A 19974-nucleotide genomic window follows, 5' to 3' on the forward strand; every position below is an offset into this window, starting at 1 on the left:
TATGATTAGAACAATTTTTATTAATTGGTCTTTGCAGTGCTGGTTCATTTCAGGTGATTTTAGGAATGGAGCAATAAAAAATAAAACAGCTTATATATAAGCATTTTGGCCCGGTCAATCCTCAAACACGTCAAACAATGTCTTCTGTGTGCATAAACTCTATGGAAATATTCAAGGACAATCCCAGTATTTTGTCATGTGTGTCCAATGTCATCCGTTCCTCGATTCCCTCGGTTACTCTTTCAGACTGTCGTTTGGTCATCTTGCCCCATGATTGATATGCTATTCATTTTCGTCAAGATTCCTCCGTGCCACAGGCTTACAGTGTTTGTGTTAAATATTAAGAAACAAACAAACAAACATACATACATTAAAATCACCATGACATCAAACCATACTAATCCTTGGAAGTGTCACTTTTCTGAGACTTTGTTCAAACTATAATACCACATGTCCAGTCTGTACTTCCCCCTCTGTAGACACTGTATAAAAGTAACATGGAGCAACCTTTCAGAAATCGACACTTTAGAGATGAGCCTCAATTATTGATTTAAATTGGTTTTTGAACATTTTGATGGATATTTTTTCAATATACTGGACATCTACAGCAGAGATCATTTGGCAGAAATAAGGCTGCTAAATGTATTAATAACAGAAGTTGCTGAATATCAGTCATTACTGGCAAGACTGATACAGAAACCAAATGTCAAAAGCCCTAATACTGTCCTTGAAGACAATGTTAACATTAACTGCGGCATTTATACATTGAAAGTATGCCAGTTATCTTTTCAGGTCTCTCGTCGACATTTTTATATTCCATTTCTCAGACCTCAATTAAGGAATTCATTGGGTGCAAGGGTTATAAGTAACAAAAAATATCCCACGGCATAACCCAGACACTTTGATGCCTTGAATGGCAGTGCATTCAATGACACTGAAATCCATTTAGGTTAAGTCAGGTCTAGATTCAGACACTGTTATTTCTCTCCATAACGTTTACTGCATTTCAGCTATTGCATTGCGATTTCTCCTCATCTTGGAAATATGGGTGGTCTAGTGCATTCAGGGCGGATATTCGTCTCAAGGGGTCAAACGTCAGCATTTCCTGTGGCGAAAAAAAAGAGAAAAAAAAGTCTTAGATTACAGCTGAATCACTATGAAATATCAGGTCCTAACCAATAAAATGTATTTTAAATCTTGCCTTCACAGATGACGGTGATTCATGAAATATTCGTGAGCTGATTTATGTTACCATTTTTATTACGTTTTACAGAAGTTGGTTTCAAATGCTGCTCATCCATGATAATCCTATTTTTGTATTCATTCATGTATTGATCTAGTAGAAACAATCAGAAACAAAAGTAAATACAGGGGGTGAACAAAATAACAAACACAAGCAATATACATGAATATTATGAGCTATTGTGCTCATGCTATTTCGGTGCTTGTGGGGTTGTGCATTGTTGTGCATATACAGTTTAAACGCTCGCACATGAAATCTTAATACAGTTCACTAAACACTTTACCTAAACACAGTAGGATTTTCCCTGGGAAAATCCTCTAAAGGGCAGGAAGTAATTCATTTTCTATATCTGGCAAACAGAATTTGCTTGTTTTCTGAAAGTTAAAACAATGTAGTATGTTTGTAAAAAATATAACCAGAGCTCAGTGGTCACCATGAGCATTTAGTAACTCGAGAAACTCAAACTTACAAAACAGGCAATCCCAGGGAAAAAGAAACACTGAGGGGGATCCCACATTAAAGCTGACATCTGCTGCTAACTGGCAATGAAGTAAGTAAGACTCACCTGGGGAGCTGCCCTTTGTAATTGCTTTCTCATGTGGTGTTTCAATTATTGTGTCCACTAGAGCCACATTTTCAAGATCCACTGGCCCATTAAACATTTTGAAAAGATTTGGACTGTAAAACTCTTATAGCTTGTTTTGTCAGTGCTATGTCAATGTAATGAAAAAAAAAAAAAAAAACAGTTTGCTCTAACAGAGCTGAAATATGCCCACTCCCATATTTTTCAGAGTATTTGGCCTTGATAAGTAAAACTGGCCACAAAAATTTCCCATGTTACACACTGAAATTCTTGTGGCTAGTGTTAATTATCACCAGACTATGAGCAAAGAGGAAATACGTCTGGAATCTAAGACAGCTTCTCTGTCAATGTTTCCTGAGTTCCTGACTGTCTACAGTTGGGGAAAAAAGTGAATAAATTACCAAGCAGGGTGTACTGCAACTTTTAATTTGTAATAGAGAAAGCCTTACCAGCAATAGTTGTGCCCCCTGTTCATTGATCTCTGGAACAAAGTCTGTGATTGGGCGGGGGAACAGAGGGGGGAAGTTTTTTCTTGAAAGTGTAACATCAGTTGGCCATTCTTCTTCTGCTGGCAAACCAATAACCCTGGAATGACACACAATGTCCAAACAAATTGGTATGATATGATCAACTGTCAAGACTGCACAACGTCTTTCAGCCGGTTAAATGTTGAAAAAATGATGTATTTATTACTCACTCAAATATTTTCCCCAGCTGGTCCACTTCTGACTCTCCACAGAACAAAGGCCTAACAAACAGAGGAGTTTGTATCAAAGTTAATATACTGAGGGCGACATATCGCCTGCTGGTCAAGTGTTACTTTGTTAATCCACGTCTTCAGCTCCTGACTGTTCACTAGTGTAAGCAGTAACGTTTAGGTACAGATTGTCAGCTGGATATGTGGTGCATGTTGGACATCTAGACCCATCAAGGGCCACAAAAGACTGCACCCTGCTTGCATTTATGGATAAATGTAATATCTCATTAATGTAAACTACAGTATGTATGTAACAAAATGTTGATGGCATTACCCTGAGCTACTGTAGCCTTCATATGTCACTTGGCTGTATAATGTTGACATGATTCCTGATGCTGAACAATCTTGGACTAATCTGTCTATGGTGCCATTATTATAAAGGCAAGATTCAGCTCCACCCAAGCTTACCACAGCCTTGATGCAGAGCCATGCAATACATTGTTTTTACCACTAGGCGGTGTAACTACTGTGTATTTCAAGACTAGGATTAGTTCTCATTTCAACAGAGAGTTGTTGCAGGGGGGGTTAGACATCAGTATGGCTTTCTGATACACTTCACAACATATCAGCTATAAATACTATCAACATTATGAGGCTCCCGGTGCAATGGATTGACTAAATCTAAGAGTTAATGACTTCTGGTAGCCACAACAAAAAGGCCTTTGTGCAAATGCTATACATAATCATTTTTAAGGGTCTTTGAAAGAAGGTCATACTCTTCGCACTCATAAACGCATGATGCTGGACTATTTATGAGTGTTACAGCCCTGCATGAGCGATATACAACTGTGCTGTCAACTGCTCAAACTAACTATGACTTCTGAACCATTTCAAGGTAGTGGAGGATTACCACATCCACTTCTTTTGAGGAACTGGTAAACCAATGAATAGGTTACATTACAAACTGATGGCCAGCAAAGCTTGTTTTTACACATCTGGCATTGATTCTTGCACATGGTCAGAGGAGGGGAAAGACTGAAATTTAACATACAGGCATGCTGTAACATAATCTGTACTCATGTCCCGTTTCCCCACTGTCATTCCTGTTGCCTATTTAAGATACTTTTCACCAACTTGCGTGTCAGACTGTTATGGTCTGTTTTTCCCTTTATCATTTCTTCATGCTCATATGACTGCAACACTTGAAGAACTGGTCAGTTCTCTTGCAGACTTCTCAAAATGATGCAAAACAATGCAGGGAGGGGAAGTGGCTGGTTGTTGGCGGTAGAAAGAGCATTGTCATAAGTGAAGATACAAAATACCAAACATGTGTGCATGTTTGGTGTACATGGCATGCATACAGTGTGTGCACACACACACCTATTCCCTATGCATGTTCTGTGATCATCTTAAATTCAGCAGATACTATAGCACATAGTCAAGAACTGACAAGGACAGAACATATCTTCTCTACTCACTTTAAAAACAGAGGGGGTAGATAAGATGTAAATCTTGCAATTTGAAGGTCCTGACTGAGGTTGCAATATTAGCTTTCAGTAGGGTTTTCGCAATATATTGAATTACTTGCTCACCTCTTTTTATTCTTAGAATGTTCTTGGAAATTTCATTTTAAAACAAATAAATCCTATATCTTTGTGCAGCACACTTCATTACAAAAGCTGACCTTTGCACTGACAACCTACTTAAGCTGCATTTATGTTATTATTCTCTGCAAAACACCTAACAGACCATAACATTTATTACCTCTGATAAATGCTGCCACAGGGAAAGCCACATGCTGTTACACATACTGTAATTTAATATTTTTTAAGTCAATAAAATAAACTCATAAAGTGCATCTTATGTGACTATTTTTATTCTGCTCACTCACTTGCGCCTGAACATCTCGGCAAAGATGCAGCCGGTGCTCCAGATATCCACAGGTGTGGCGTATGTGGACTGCAGCAGCACCTCGGGGGGGCGGTACCACAGAGTCACTACCTGGGAGACACAGGTTTGGAGACAGTTAGTACTGCTGGGCCTGAATACTTATTATATAAATAAAAAAATATATACCAGTGAGCATTAGAAATGTAAATATAAGACAGGACTTCTTGTGAATTTTTACCACAGGAGTGAGGGCCATGTGGCAGCTGTAGATCCTGGCCAGCCCAAAGTCTGCTAGCTTCACCTGGCCTTGGCTGGTCACCAAAATATTCTCTGGTTTCAGGTCTCGGTGCATCACGCGATTAGAGTGAAGGAATGCCAAACCACACAGCAATTGCCGCATCAAGTCCTGCAACACCACACAGGCATATTTTAACTGCGTCTTCATCTGTAAATGTTGGAATAGAAAGTTTTGAAAGATTTACCCAGCTGTGTTTCAGTCATTTCTTACTTTGATGCGGTCGGGGGATAATCCTGGTGCAGGCACTCTCTCGAGGTAGGTCTTAAGATCTTGGTCCACATGCTCAAACACAAGGGTAACTTTAGTCTCCTGGTCCGTCCTCTGGGTTGCACACACGTCCATAAGCCTGAGATGTACAATAAAAACAACACATGATTTTGTCTATGAGGTTTTTTATGCTGCATTGTAAAAAAAAAAAAAAAAAACACACTTCAGCAAGCCATAGACATATGACCCTTCATAATTGTCTTACTTGACTACATTGGGATGGTCAAACTGCTCCAGCCGTTTCAGCAGAGCCACTTCTCTGACTGTGGAGATGGGGAGGCCCTCTTGGTCTGTCTGGACACGTACACTCTTCAGAGCCACAAACTGTCCGCTCTCCATGTCCCGGGCCTTATAAACGGTTCCATAAGCGCCCCCTCCTATCTCTGCCACGGGCTCATATTGGATACTGGTGCCTTGGGCCATGGCAGGCTCAAACAGACTGAAACACAGAGACAGTATAATAAGCAAAAAAATATCCAAAAAATATGCACGATTAAAAATAAACTGTCACATAGACATTGGACTGTTTGGAATAATATTTTCTTTGTATTTCTCTCAGCAGTTTGATCCCTCCTCCCAATTCCACCCAATCCACATCCCCGTGAATAGGCTGCAGTTGCTAAGAAAAATAATATCACACATTAGGGTCTAAGGGCAGTGTATGTTGTATTGCTCTAAAGTCCCTTGAGGCAAATTTGTAATTTGTGTTATTGGGCTATACAAATAATTGGGCCAACTGAAGCAAAATTTACATTCATTTGACAAAAAAAACTTACATTATCACCAGCACTGACTCATTCCAGCGCTGCTCACAATGACTGTATCATGTATGACACCATGCAGAAAAATGAAATAGGAACTATAAAAATGTATCTTTAGGTCACAATGATGGGTCCCATATTTCTCTATGCTGTACACTGGGAGAAATAAACTCCTCTACTGGCTGTGGAAAGCTGATGGATGCTCAGTAATAAAGACTAAATTGTCCTCAGGCTGAGGAACAACACACTGGCGAAGGCCGACAAGTTTTCAGACGCTTTCATCACCTACAACAACAACCTGGACCGCTGTAATACATAATACGGATGCTCTGTGCGAACAAGGACAAAGCAGACAGTTCTTCTGCCTGAAGTCATTGAGCATGCACAACACAGTCTACACCTGCTGGCAGCGTGCAGTGGCCAGTGCACCGTTCAGCTGGTCTGTGCACAGGAGACAACATCACGGAGGGGGATGCTGGCCTGATCAACACCAGTAGACAAAAATACATGTGACCAGTAGTGGCTAGTTCTTTGGTGAATGGGCTATGATTCATTCTAAAAATATTTACTATAGTGTCCTAGGTATTTGGCATGCATTTTATTTGCCTAGGCTCTATTCATCAGCTCCTAATGCGCTTTCAGCCAGCTAGAAGAATGCTGAGGCTTGGGCTACACTCAAGAAGACCTGCAAATATTTCTCTACATATGAGCCTATCTGTATTTCTGGACACATTTCTGAGCATATGCTGCTTCAATCTGCAAATCTGCTGATGTCAACAATACCTAAAGATGCATATCTGCTCATAGGATCTGTACATCTAATGTGAGTATCCACCAATGAATGCGCATCCCATGTGTGTGGCCGTGCCCTGGACTGTGAATTTGCAAATCTAGAAACTGCCAACATGTGTAAATCTGTGAGTAGTTCACGGAGAGGGATTTTTTTGGAGCCAATAGGACCTCTGCATTGCATGAATACATGCATATCTTTAATCTGTATTATTTTCAGAGCATTATAATGTCTTTAATGCTGAAGTGACCCATTTTCCTCTCACAGATCAATAAAGTTCAACTTTTCTCAACTCTGAAAGTCACTAATGGCAGATTGTTAAGGGATCATTTTGCACGATCAGACTGCAATCAGCATTAATCAACTAAACATTTAAATGTAGCCATCCCTTTAATAATAAGTGCATGAGGCAGTGGGAGCCTAATAGTCCAGTAATTTTAGGCCAAAATTGGGGTCAACCTAGGACAAATTGCAATATATATATAGCAACCTTTTAATTCATTGTTTAAATGTCTCTTCTGGCATTTATTCCTTATATTCCTTATTAGCGCATATCAAATCAGATAATGTGTGATATGCATGTGTAAACAGAATAATTCAAAGAACTTGTAATTGACTTTTTTTCTTGTCTTTGTGTGTGTAATCAATTTGTGAATTTTTATAGTGATATCTGAAAATAAATTTTGAACCCCTTTCCCCTGTGTGTTAAAAACAGTGTTTTTTGGTAATATGTGGTCATAAATAGGTGATTTTCAAAACTTTCCACCAATGGGATTTCTTGGGACTTTTTTCCCCTCACTCAGGACAAACTGAGGATACAAAATCAGTTGAGTTTGCTTCTCTTGCAATTTGTCCTAGGTTTTTACATAAAATGACTGGACTATAAACCACACTTGTCACCTTCTCATTGGAAAAGAAGGATAGTGAATATCATGTTATTCATTATAGTTTAACCATCTTGGCAGTGGGAATTGGGAATTAACTGTGACCTTGACTAACTGGACAACTTTCAGGCTATCTAGCAAAGCAATCAGAAGTTAGCCATGGTAGCCTCTGATTACACCGAGTCTCCTTTAAGCCCTCCAGCTGGCTTGAAGGATTTTATTTAGTGTTTAAACACTCGGAATGCTTTAAAATCCAGGAGCTGCAAGACGAGGTACTTGACCTCAAGAGAGAAGTCAAATCACTCACTGAATGGAATGCACTTTGAAAAAAAAAAAATAACACTTGACTCTGGACAGTTTTAACCTTGGTGCAGCAAGGTTTGGAAGTCCCCACTCAGTACTGTTTGTCAGCACTCTGCCAACAAGGGAATCACCTTCAACCACCACAGCCAAACAGCTCTTCTCTCCCATTGCTGCTGACCTTCCTCCAGCCTCCCCACCGGACAAACTCCACCTCCCCGGCCTCCTGCCTGGCAGCAGGGCACTCTGGGAGAGCCCCATGCCCTCCAGTCCCTGCGTCCGACTCTCAGTCCATCTGTCAAACCGGTCTGATGCACCAGGCCTGAATGAGAGCCAATGCACTCAGCCTATCGCATCACCTCGTCCCACCCCGCCCATGCCCTCTCCACCAACTCAGCCATGCTCGGCCCACGCACCATCACCCCCAGCGGTCTAGCCAGCATGTACCTCCCAGCCGCTCCCGTCCTTCCCACAGTGCCCTTTGCTTTCACTCTCCACACCAACTGGCAGCTCTATAGTCCACAGCCTGCACCTACTCCCAACAACAGGACCTGCAAGAGCCATCCAACTACACCATGAGCCTGTTCATCAGGAAGAGGATCGGCATCTCCAGTGCTGGAGATGACGTGGAGAAGTGGAGAAGCATCCACAGTTGGCACAAGAAATGCTGTGCCTCCTTTAGGGTCATGGATAACTGCACTGATCATTTTGAGCTGTTTCAGGGGAGACTATTTTCTCAAGTGGGACTGCAACAGCCCAAACTGCTCTCCGAGAACATGAACTTCTGCCTGAGGGACTGACAAGCAAGTCAGGAAAGAAATATGTAATTATTATGCAATTGTTCCCTACTCATCCTCAACCTAAAGCAGCAAAAATAGAATTTGTAGTGTGTTTCAGATAAAATACTTTTATTTCTTTAAGAGTCTCTTTTACTGCCAACATGACTTGCTGCTAATGGGAACCATTTCATTCAAATTCTTTGTTTAAATGACCAGTAATCAAAACTGCTCCTGCTAATAAATAAATAAAGGTTTTCTTTATCTTTTTCATCTTTTTCAGCTTTTTTTTTTTTTTTTTTTAATAACTGTAACATGACTTAGTGAGTGAGAGACTCACACACTGATCGAAGCCTCTAACCCAATTTACTGATGCTTTCACCAGCCCGGGCTATGTGGTCACAGTGGCACACATGCGGTTATCACTTATTCACTTTGTTCTAATTAATAGCTCCATAGGTAAAGGGTGAAATCTTTCATGAAACTTGTTTCTTTAATACTTGGAGAATTTGCTGTCCATGATTAGTGCCTGTCGACTGGTTTTCCATGTTTTGTTTTTCCAACTCAGGTCAATGTGTTAGGGAGCCTTCTCACTCAAAGGGACATTTATTATCATGTCGATTCAGCTGCACTCATAACAAACATGTATCAGACCATAAGGCCACAGTTTTTCCTCTTAGTCCACATTAGCATACAGTAAGTTCATAGTGGAGTTATTTTTTTCTCTCTATTTATAGCTATTTATAGCTGTGGTCGTTAATGGTTGTGTTTATAAAAGACTAGGTTTATGCCTTCTTATCATCTAAGCTGGTGTTATCCCTTTTATAATGTCTTTATTATTGATACATCAGCCTTGAGCATTTAAAAAAAAAAGCATTTTAATGCCTTAAGATCTCAAAAATAGCAATGGCAAAGATTGAAACAGGAAGAAATTAAACATCTGAATCCAACACCTCTGTTCGACAACACCAGTCTGCGGAGTATAAGCTGATACTTCGCTGATATCCAATATGCTGATATATGCAATATATATTTTCCTACTCTTCTGGCTGACTGCCGATGCCGATACATGCACATATTTTTATTTCTCCTACTAGCAGAGACCATCAAGACTCTCCATTGGAATTCACATATTATTATGCCTACTCTTGTCGTGATGGCCCACAGGCAGATGCAGACGTAAAATTCAATGCTTTACAAAATGTACACATTCACTGGAGCATCAAGCATTTAGGCATAATTAAAGTGTCATCTTATCGGCCGAAACCAATATTCAATTTAAAGCTGCTATTGGTGAATACCAACGACGTACCAATGCATATCATGCATCCCTAAAAAAAGAAAGAAAAAAAATGTTGAAAACACTTGAGCTAATAAGTCAGACTTTGGAAAAGCCGGATGCAAACGGAGAGCTGAAGAGCTACAAGAGCCCTACAGTATCACTGACGGCTGGTCAGTCGAGCTGGAATAATTCAGAGTGGTTCAGGTGAGTGGCTGGTGCCCTTATTTTTAAAAACCCTTATAACTGTAGGGTCTTTTTCAGTGTTATTGTTTCAGGTGTTAACTGCTCTCCTCTCCACTGGAAAACTATCAAGTTTTTTTTTAATATATATATTCTTCACAAAAAGAAAAAAAAAAGCAGAGGATGTAAGTCTCCAGATTCCTCCGTGTTTAACCCTTTACGAGCGTCACTGCAGTCTGAGTTTTCAAGTGTTTCCCTTCTGGCCTCTCCTAATCAAAAATAGGAGTATTTACAAATATGGAATTTTAAAAAGCGAAAAGAAGTTCAGATGTTGATTTTCATGTTTGGGAAAAAAAATGGAAAAATATCTTCATATGGACAGATGAAAGTACTTGGCAAGACATTTGAGAAAGATGATATTTTCCAATAAATACAATTAAATTAAGTAATAAAAACAACAAAATTAATTGATCTAATTTAAAATTGATTCACAAATTCTATTGGACTCTGTTAAGGTTGTATATATTTCAAAATGAAATTTTCAAGATGCAAAAAATACATGTGTCTTTGACATGTGGAAATTCAAATTCATTCCACACATTTACTAAATAAGAAATTAAAATCTCCACTAACTTTTAAAACAATTATCTAAATTTCTTCTATTAGGAAAACGACTTAAAACACATAATTGTTTTATTTTCAAAAACTTTTGGTTTAAATGATTTTAATCCAAGCAGTCCATAGTTATTCTCTGATTCTGCTAATCTATTTATTCCAGATTACCATTTCAACGTATGTCCTGCCTCACTCTTGCTTATGTTATGGCAATACTACACTATAATTCAGATATTATATATGCTCTATATCTACTTACTTATCTATTAATTATCTATTGTTGTGTTTTTATGTTTACTTATTGTTTATGATCTGGGTAGGGGAGGTGTGCATGTGGTAGAGCTTGATGTTAGGAAATTCAAGACAAAAATTAATGTTTTATATTTGTTGTGTTTTATGATATATTATTTAAATGTACATGAATCAAACCGCTGTGCTGCTGTTTGTCTCTTGCTTCTAAATATCTTTAAAAAGAAAAACGACTAACGGGGCCAGGGCTCCTAAACTTTACAACACCCTGCCGGAGGACCTGACGCTGGCCTAAATAACTTCCTCATGTTCATTTTTTATGCAATCAGTTTTATATAATTTTTATTAACTGAATGCGACTTTTCTTTCATGTTCTTGATTTTTTTATTTTTTATCAATTTGCTCCCATTGCTTTTGATGTCAATGTTTTGTGTTTTGTTTTGTTTTTAACTTCTTTGTCAAGCACTTTGCACCTCTTTTTGAAAGTAACTACATAAAGTTTTAGCCTAATTGTTATTTTAAAAATATATATATATTCTTGGTCAGCAGCAAACCAAAAACTTCAAAAGGAAATTATGTCATAGTTTTTTTTTTTTTTTTTTTTTTTTTTGTATCATCATATGATAAAACAAACTATCAAAGTCAACTGACTAAAGTAAAAAAGTACTCGCCCTTCACATGTCAGACCCTGTGTGCGAGCCTCCAGTCTTGATCATCCTGCTGCAGCAAATAAAGTGTGAAAGAAACGGCAATGAAGCTGAAGGTAAAAGTGATGTTTGGAGCAGAGTGAGAAAACTAAAGCAACAGAAGTGAGGATGACCATCAACTCCACACCAAATGATTCAATAAGGAGTTTGTCCTCACATCTTTCTGACAGTTGCTGCTGTGGCTGTGGCTCACAGTTCAGAGTGCAGACAAGACACAACACTGATGCCAACGAGGTGCTGGAGCTGAAACCAGCTGAATGTGACTAAGATTAAATAAAATCTACATCCTTTTTTAGGCAAAACTCAGCATATCGCTTTGGCCTCTACAAACTGCTTCACCTATCATCATCACTTCAGCTGAGGTAACTCTCCAGACTCTCCAACAGCTGGTTAAGGGCAAAACAACAACAACAACACACACAGCTGCATCTCAGCTATTCCCTGAAAACCTGTGGTAGGAATGCACCAGTCCATTGCATCAGTGTAATGACGTAAAATGTTGGATCAGATATTGGAAAAGTAAAATGTTATGATCTGACGTAAAATTATGTAGCCTAAACGCTCTGCAACCAAGGGTTCAAATATAAAGAAATGCTTCCCAACCATAACAGTTAAAGCAGCTCATCAAAGTAAAACAAAGTTAATGTGAGGATGGCATAATTTGGCATATGGCATAATTTGTGTTGTACAATTAATTTCTTCCCCTTACGCAAGGGACGTTGAGTCAGAGTGTCTGTGGACGATAAACTGTGCTTGTACATGAGCGCGTCACAACAAACAATATTTGAAAAGACATCTACCAGCAAGCAATGTTCACCTTGAGATCTGGCTATGAAATATAATGTTAACAAAACTGAATCTTTCCCACAATATATAATAAATCACTTCAATAAGCTTTGCAGTGATACAAATGTCACCAGTACAAAACAAGAAGCAAGAAGCAAAACAAGAAGAAAATACACATTTATGCATGTTATTTCCTTAATGAACTTAATGAAGTCCTTTATGAAGTTCTAACAGATTCTCAAAAAATATATATTTTTTCATAAATGAATTTAATCCATATGCATTTACATTACATTAGTGAAGAATTACATTTACATTAGCTGTGAAGAAACTATTTAAACACTTTAAAAGATTAGTAGACTGATTTATTGTGAGTTAACACTCTACAATATTCCTGACTGAAGCAGATCTTTAATCTTTAGGCCTATAAACCTTACATTTCTTGGCCTGCAAAAGTTACCAACAGCCTTTCCTTTGCTTTGGTACAGAAATTCATAAGCTCAAAAACCAATATTCCATAATGTAAAAACAAATCTGAGCTTGTTTAATCTGCATTTATGAGATCTTGACAGGGATGAGCATGCCATTACTTCTGTGTTTATTTAATTCTTGCAATCCAAACATAATGTCTGTGTTTTCTGCACATATAAGCAACATACCATGCAATTTATATTTCCCAAAATCCCCTCATCTCAAAACACCATCTTCTACCCGACAACTAAAGTCAACTATCAAGCTCTGCTAAATCACAGAGCATTTTCATAAATTAGGATTTGATGATAACTCGCTATTAGGCAATCACGAGCTGAGCTGAACTGTGATGCTTTGTAATTACTGGCTCATGGCTCATATCCGGACGAACAAGAATTCCTCAACAATATATTGTCGTGAGAAACCACTCAAACTGGCTTCTGGTGACAAAAACAAAAAGTATTTGAAGTTGTTAAAATTGGTAAGACAGAGACCAAATTAAAGCAAACAACCACTCCTATAAACAAAGCCTCAGTGCTCAGAGGAACATTCATTTGGCTGAGCTGAGGTTAGTTGGGCTCAAGTCCCTGGTTAAGAATAACTGTAGCTGCTTTGTCTATAGGCTAATTGTAGCCTGTATATAGGCTATGAAAGGTCAAGTTCAAACCGTAAGAGGTTTGAAATTCACACGCACACACATGAACAAAACAGCAGTGTCAGCTTTGGTGAACTGTTGCCTGTTTCTTGCTCTCTTTTTCAGACGGCAAAACAACCCATGTCACAGGATTACACAGACTGAAAGCAGCCCAGTGAAAGTCAAAAACTCCCCATAGCTGCATCATCATGAACAAAGAGCAGTGGCTTGTGTGTGACCTCAAGCTCCCAAACAACAAAAACCTCAACTAATTCCAGAAGAAGGTGTCACTGATTACAAACATGTCTCCACTGTCTGGCTCAGCAGCAAAACAACACACATAGTTTTCTTTTTATTATTATTATTATTTTAAATGGACATAAATATTGGGACAACACCTGGAGGTTTTTCCACCAGCACAGGTTATCCAGGCGGCCACAGGGTGAGACAGACAGGATCAAGCCGCACTCATGATCAAATAGACGGAAGTTCACGTTTTGCTCGTTTATTTCATTCATTTAGTTTCCCCAAACGTCAGCAGCGGGACACTGGCGGCTATTGGACGGCGGCTGGTGTTGTAGACGGGGCAGCGGGGCAGGACAGCAGGGGAGCCCTCTGTCCCGACACGTGGTGCTCCTCCATGGCTCTCTTTTGTTAATTAATCGGACAAGAAAGTGTAGCAGCAGCAGCAGCAGCAGGCCACACGGACTTTCCTCCTGTATACCTAGGCATTATTCACTGACGTGGCAAAGTAAATGTATGTGAAGCCCAACATGGGAGCGGATCCACCAGATCATTGCCATCAACTTCACATTTTTTCCACCACCACCATTATATAATTAGGTGTGCTTCCAAAGTGCCACACAAGGATCACAAGCAGCGCAATCTCAAGCCAACGATAGTTTAAACACCAGCAGTAGCGCACAAACACACACTTACCACGTCTGCTCTTCTCTGTGGCAGCCTGGCTTATTTATTTGAGCTTTATAAAGGAGACATCCTCAGCAATCTGCCACGTTAAGTCCCGTGTTCATGGATCTAAACTCGCGGCTCGCTTCGGCCTCAGATTTGGTGGCTCGGAGCGGATCTGCTGTGGATAAGCCAATCAAGCGATATGATTTCGGCCTCCAGTTTTTTTTTTTTTTTCTTTCCCGAGCCGTGCGATCTTTTTTGGGGGTAAAGCAGAGTCGCTTCCTGTTGCTTCAAGCAACTCTTTGGAGGCGGAGCCAAAGCCTTTCCGTCTGCTCAGATGAAAACTTATCAATGAGGTTTTCTCTAATTATGTCCGCCTGATGGTCGCTGTGACTTTGGGGTTTAGGTGGGGCGTCTTGTAGCTGCATGAATGAGCTGCATTTTGTGAACACAGCGGCCTGATGGCGTGTAGTTTATAATTTTTCGTGTAAAATAAATACACTTATTTTTCTGTAATCAAATACTTCCTGGCCAGTTTTGTGTAGACTGCTTGATGCCTGATACATGCCTATTTCATGACTACAATGATGTTTTTTGTTGTTGTTGTTGTTGTTGTTGTTTTTTTAATTAGCAAATATTTTTTCTTTGTGTGGCAAAAAAAAGGCTCTTTCCTAACATCTGATTTTTTACATATTAATACAAATTGCACAGGATCTCCAAACGGCATCAGGGTTTGATTTATATTCACAGTTAGCAGAAAAGAATAACTTAATGTTCAAACATATTCCCACAACAAGGGACTGCAATGAAATCATGAAAAATACAAAAAGTGAGTAAAGAAAAAAAAAATCAGTTCAATAAAAGTATATGTAAGTTCCATAAAAACAAAACATCTGAAAATCAAAGAGTGCCTAAAAAATAAAAAAGCATTAGTAAATCAATTATATGAGCTATATAAATTAGTATATAAATAAAAATAGACTGTACTAGTTTCAGGATGTTAGTTATTGTGTCATAGCATCATCAAAAGCCTAATATTTAAATATGCAAAGTAGGGTGTAAATAATTAAATAAGCACAAGTATGTCACTTCTGCTTTTGATAACTGGCAGTCCCCATGTTGATGCCTGCAAAGCCCCCAAAATTTGACTGTCCAAAGTCCAAAAAAACAAACAAAAAAATTGTCTCTGTGCTTTGACCATGTAAATGCCAATGTAAATGCCCATGCACACACGCAGGGGCTGTGTGTGTGTGTGTGTGTGTGTGTGTGTCTGTGGCCATCTGACCTCACTCTGCCAGAACACAGACACTGAGTCAGTGTTTGCCAAGCCAGTTAAAGGAAGTCCTGCATATCCGGTCTTTCTGTCTGCAGTGCTAATAACGGGGATCCTGGACAGGTGTCACTGAGCACCTGACAGTCACCGAGTGATTTATTCTCTTTAGTGGCTGCTCCGTCCCCAGGTGGAGTGAGGAGAATTAAAGGGGAATTACCACAAACATTTCAGTCTAACATTAATAAAAACAAGCAGGTGAACATTGAAGGTGAATGTATATTCTAATCACAACAGTTTGGTAGTGTGTGTTTCTATTATACAGTGTCCAGTGCTCACAAACAAGACAATGCTATTTCCATTTTTTACAAGTTGCAAACAATCAAGAGACATGGTCTTTGGTTTTAAACAAATGAAAACAAGGGAGCACAACAGGGGCTGCCAAATCAAAGAACACAATAAATCAGAATTGACCCTAACTAAGTCTTGGGTTAATCTCCCTACAAATAAAATAAACATATCACCAAAACATAAATACAGCTGGTGGCAGACATCTCTTCCCAAGTGTCCCTGACAAACAGAAAAACCCAAGGTGTGCAAATGTACAGGATACAGAACAACAAAAAAGGACAGGTTACAGACCAAACAGAGACTTTAGGTTTGAAGGTGCAGTGTTTTTAGTAATTCAACAACAGTGATGGAGAGAGAGAGAGAGAGAGAGAGAGAGAGAGAGAGAGAGAGAGGAAACACAAGTGCAGCAATGGAGCTTGAATGGTGGATCGGGGTGTGGTTGATTGGAGGTCTGGTGATGACGGGCAGGAGTGGAGACAAATCATGAAGAGCCAGGAATGAGGAACAGAGAGATGAGCACGTAGTCTGGGCTGGTCACAATCAGCTGTTTCGGATGAGCATGTCAATCACACAGAGTCTGCGTGCACAGATAAAGGAAGAGAGAGAGAGAGAGAGAGAGAGAGAGAGAGAGAAAGACCGGGTGGAGGACGACAACAAATCCAACACAGAGTGTACAGAGCCCTGGCAACTTGTAACAGTGGCTCATAGACTTCATCTGCATAACGTGCACAAAACAGCATGTTCAAGTCCCGGGCGGTGGAAAACATGACCAGTTTGCTTGTGGCTGTCGATAAAAATAGTCCAGTTGGTCAGCCATACACGTTCTGCACAACTAATGCATTTGGCATTCGGTCTGCGAGTGCTTTTATATTTGTCTTTCCAGCCCCCACTTCTACATTTGTGTTCTTGCTCCATGCTAGAAGGAAAAAGGAGTCACTGTCAGGATCCTGACTTGAAGCCGCAAATGGGGATGTGATGTCTACTCAGTGACAGTGGCATGCAGACTCTCTGCAAGGCAATACTTCCCTAAAAATGCTTAGTTGCCCCTGGCCACCCCTCCCCCAGGAGGAAACACACTCAAAAAATCTTATGTCTGGTCACGTCTAAGAAAAGCATTTTTATTCAAACCATAAAAAACAAATGTTTTCCTGTCAGAAGAATTAATGTTTAACAAAATATTTGTGTAACAGTGAGATTAGTCACAAAAAACAACAATATAAAGAGAGAAAATAGAAATCAATAATATAAAAAAGAGAAAAACAAAGTAAGATTTTTTTTTAAAGACACTTAGAACAGGGTAATGGTACAAATTTTAGAACATTTCATACATTCATGCATCTGTCAACACACAAGCACATATTGGTGCATTTACACACACATATTCATATTCACATTTTCATTCACATAGACATTTGCTTTAGTTTCTGTTATTGATCAGAGCAGCAGCAGCGATAGTTCAGAGTTTAGAGAGCTGGCCTTGAGACTGAAGGCTGCTGATTCAAATCGTTGCATTTGAAATGAAAAATAGGGGAATAAGTAAGACTCTCTCCTGTCTCAACAAACACCAAGCTGAGATAATCAAGATAAAAACGTAGCCTACCTCAAGAGTGGCCTTGGTTTTGTGTGACTAAAGCAGATCCATACTGATATAATCTTTCACAAGGCCAAGCAAACATGAGCTGGTCTTTCTTATATAGAACCATTGAATATACAGACACATAAATATTTCACACCCATGTGACCATAATAGCCCCAAACATGTTATACGGGCATGATGGATCTTAATAATTTCTCACTTCTTGGCATGACAAATGTTAAAAAGATAGTTGATGGTATGTTTTACGGATTTCATAATTTTTCTGCTTGTTGACAACGAACCCAGCACTGAGACAGGATATCTATAGTTATCTCTGATTTAATGTTAACACAGAAGATGGTGAGTTTTCATAGGTTTATAAAAAAGTGTCAGTCATAGCATTAAGTTGACATAACCAGATTTCTGCTGTCAGCTATCTATGACATGTGTCACCAATTGTCTTTGTCATGTTTGTTTTACACCTTGACGAAGAGGTATTTCTAAGATATCTTGAGATATTTCACCTTCAAAGACAATCTTTTAGCTGACACACTGTCTACCAAAACATGATGGGCCACACAGTCCAGGTCAGTAATCAAATCCTGGCTTCAGTTAAACCTCCTCATACCCAACTGTGACGAACATGAGTTCAATTTCACTGGCCCAAATTCTCTAATCCTGACTGTGCAGTTTTTTTCCTGCAACACCAGAGGCTTCAGTGTGTGACTATCAGCCAGAGTCTGTAACTTTATATGAAATCCCCTTATTCTAGCCAAGCAGCCAAAACTGCCTGAGGAACGTTCTTTGCCTCCGCTCAGGATTGTAGTCAAGACCACCATAACGAGTCCAAGACACATTCAAGTCCAGACCCAGTCAAGTCTGAGTCATCATGACCAAGTCTAAAAATAGTCAAGACAGAGTCAAGTCAGAGTCTTTTTTCAATTACAAAACATAAATGAACAGTGGGTATATGCCTTTCAAGGAGTGCAATGCTTCATGAGGAGGTTGGAGTGGAGACCCAAACACAGGAGCAGACAGGCAGGACTTATATACACAAGGAACTGATACGGTAACAAGGTTCACCAGGGGAAGGGGGCTGGAGCACTGGACAGGAGAACACAGAGGACTGGCCGAGGGAAACAATAGGAGGGATCAGGACAACCAGAGATAATCACACAGACTCAGGGCAAGTGTGGAACTGGGAGAGGCAAACAAGATAACCAGACACAGGTGACACCACTGATGGGAGTGACACAGCTGGGCAAAGGAAACTACACCAAGGAAAACACAGAGAAACAAACCAAACGTCCAAACACTGGAAACTCAGAACCATGACACACAAATGATAAGTGACAAGTTTCTTGTCTCCGGATGAAGGGAGAGATAGATTTCCCTTTCTGTCATACCTTAAACACCTATAGTGTAGTCACCAAGACAAAATTAAGTCTGAAACATTATAGATCTTTTTTTACAGCAACCATTTTGTCATGAAATGGTGGGTACAGACAGACATTACTAATGACATTAATTGAGGTTCTGTTCCATTTAAGTGTATCACAGCCTTTCCAGTGAGTCAGCACAAACAATAGCAGTACCCTGGATCTGTTAGAGCGAAATGGAAAGGCAATATCATCAGCGACGCCTGTGTTTACCTTCCCAGTCATGTCAAAATGGCTGCTGAGAAAAAGGTCTGCAGAGGCCAGTCCAAGTCCTCAGAAAAGAAGAGTCAGGACCAAACCGTGTGGTGCTAAGAAAAACCTTGTTACATTAGTCTCTCAACTCCCCCAGTGGCTTCCCACCACATGTAGAGTTTAATTTGCACTCCCCCCTCACCATCTACCACAATCTCATCAACATGTTTTAAATGAGCAAGAAATTAAAAGCATAAAGAGCAAGGTTTAGAATCAGATGAATAATCATTGAGCATTCCTTAATTGACTTTCTGGAGCCAAATTAAACATAATATCATTACATGTAACTATTGTTCAGTCTGACACCATTAAGAATCAGATATATCACATTATAGGCACATTAATGGCGCATGAAACCAAAAATATTGTCCCGGGGGGAACAAGAGGGCCATCATAGGGAAAATAACTGCTGTAAAATCTAGTTTGGGGGAATAATAGAGTAATCACGCATCATTCATGCATTATACATTAAATTTGAATGTGCCACATCTGAGCAAAATATTATAGCAAACCCAAGCTCCCTCTACAGCCTGTACCTTGCCACTGTCACTGAGGCACAGTGGTACACCTGCACACCAACACCCACAGCACATCTCAGCCTCCTTATTTTAGACTAGCCCAGTAAAAATAGGATTATGCCTCTATATGCAACAGACATTTCCCCACACCAGTAAATTACCACTGAAGGAAATCAAGAAATGTTGCAGGCGTATGTGAGGGGGGAAAAAACTCATAACTGGGGTAGTTCCAGGAAGTTTACA

The 19974-nt window shown here is 39.5% G+C and overlaps 1 protein-coding gene across 1 annotated transcript; it reads right to left on the reverse strand.

The window, feature by feature from the left end:
- cdk4 (cyclin dependent kinase 4) lies at positions 1–14645 on the reverse strand. The gene is made up of 8 exons (XM_030050933.1): positions 14353–14645; positions 5184–5417; positions 4922–5057; positions 4652–4819; positions 4415–4524; positions 2524–2574; positions 2276–2411; positions 1–1105 (listed from the first exon to the last, which is right to left on the reverse strand). The coding sequence occupies exons 2-8, from the start codon at positions 5399–5401 to the stop codon at positions 1007–1009; spliced, it is 918 nt and encodes a 305-aa protein (XP_029906793.1). The 5' UTR covers positions 5402–5417; positions 14353–14645; the 3' UTR covers positions 1–1006.
- Between the last annotated feature and the right edge of the window lie 5329 nt (positions 14646–19974).

Source organism: Myripristis murdjan, chromosome 5 (assembly GCF_902150065.1).
Source record: "Myripristis murdjan chromosome 5, fMyrMur1.1, whole genome shotgun sequence".
NCBI classification, from domain to species: domain Eukaryota; kingdom Metazoa; phylum Chordata; class Actinopteri; order Holocentriformes; family Holocentridae; genus Myripristis; species Myripristis murdjan.

Bases quoted from the DNA above. Each gene is read 5' to 3' on its own strand.
- cdk4 (XM_030050933.1), bottom strand. From the start codon at position 5,401: ATGGCCCAAGGCACCAGTATCCAATATGAGCCCGTGGCAGAGATAGGA. The intron at 5,058-5,183 runs GTAAGACAATTA...TGTACATCTCAG, and splicing joins GACCATCCCAATGTAGTCAA to GCTTATGGACGTGTGTGCAA. The intron at 4,525-4,651 runs GTAAAAATTCAC...TGTGTCTCCCAG, and splicing joins ACATGGCCCTCACTCCTGTG to GTAGTGACTCTGTGGTACCG.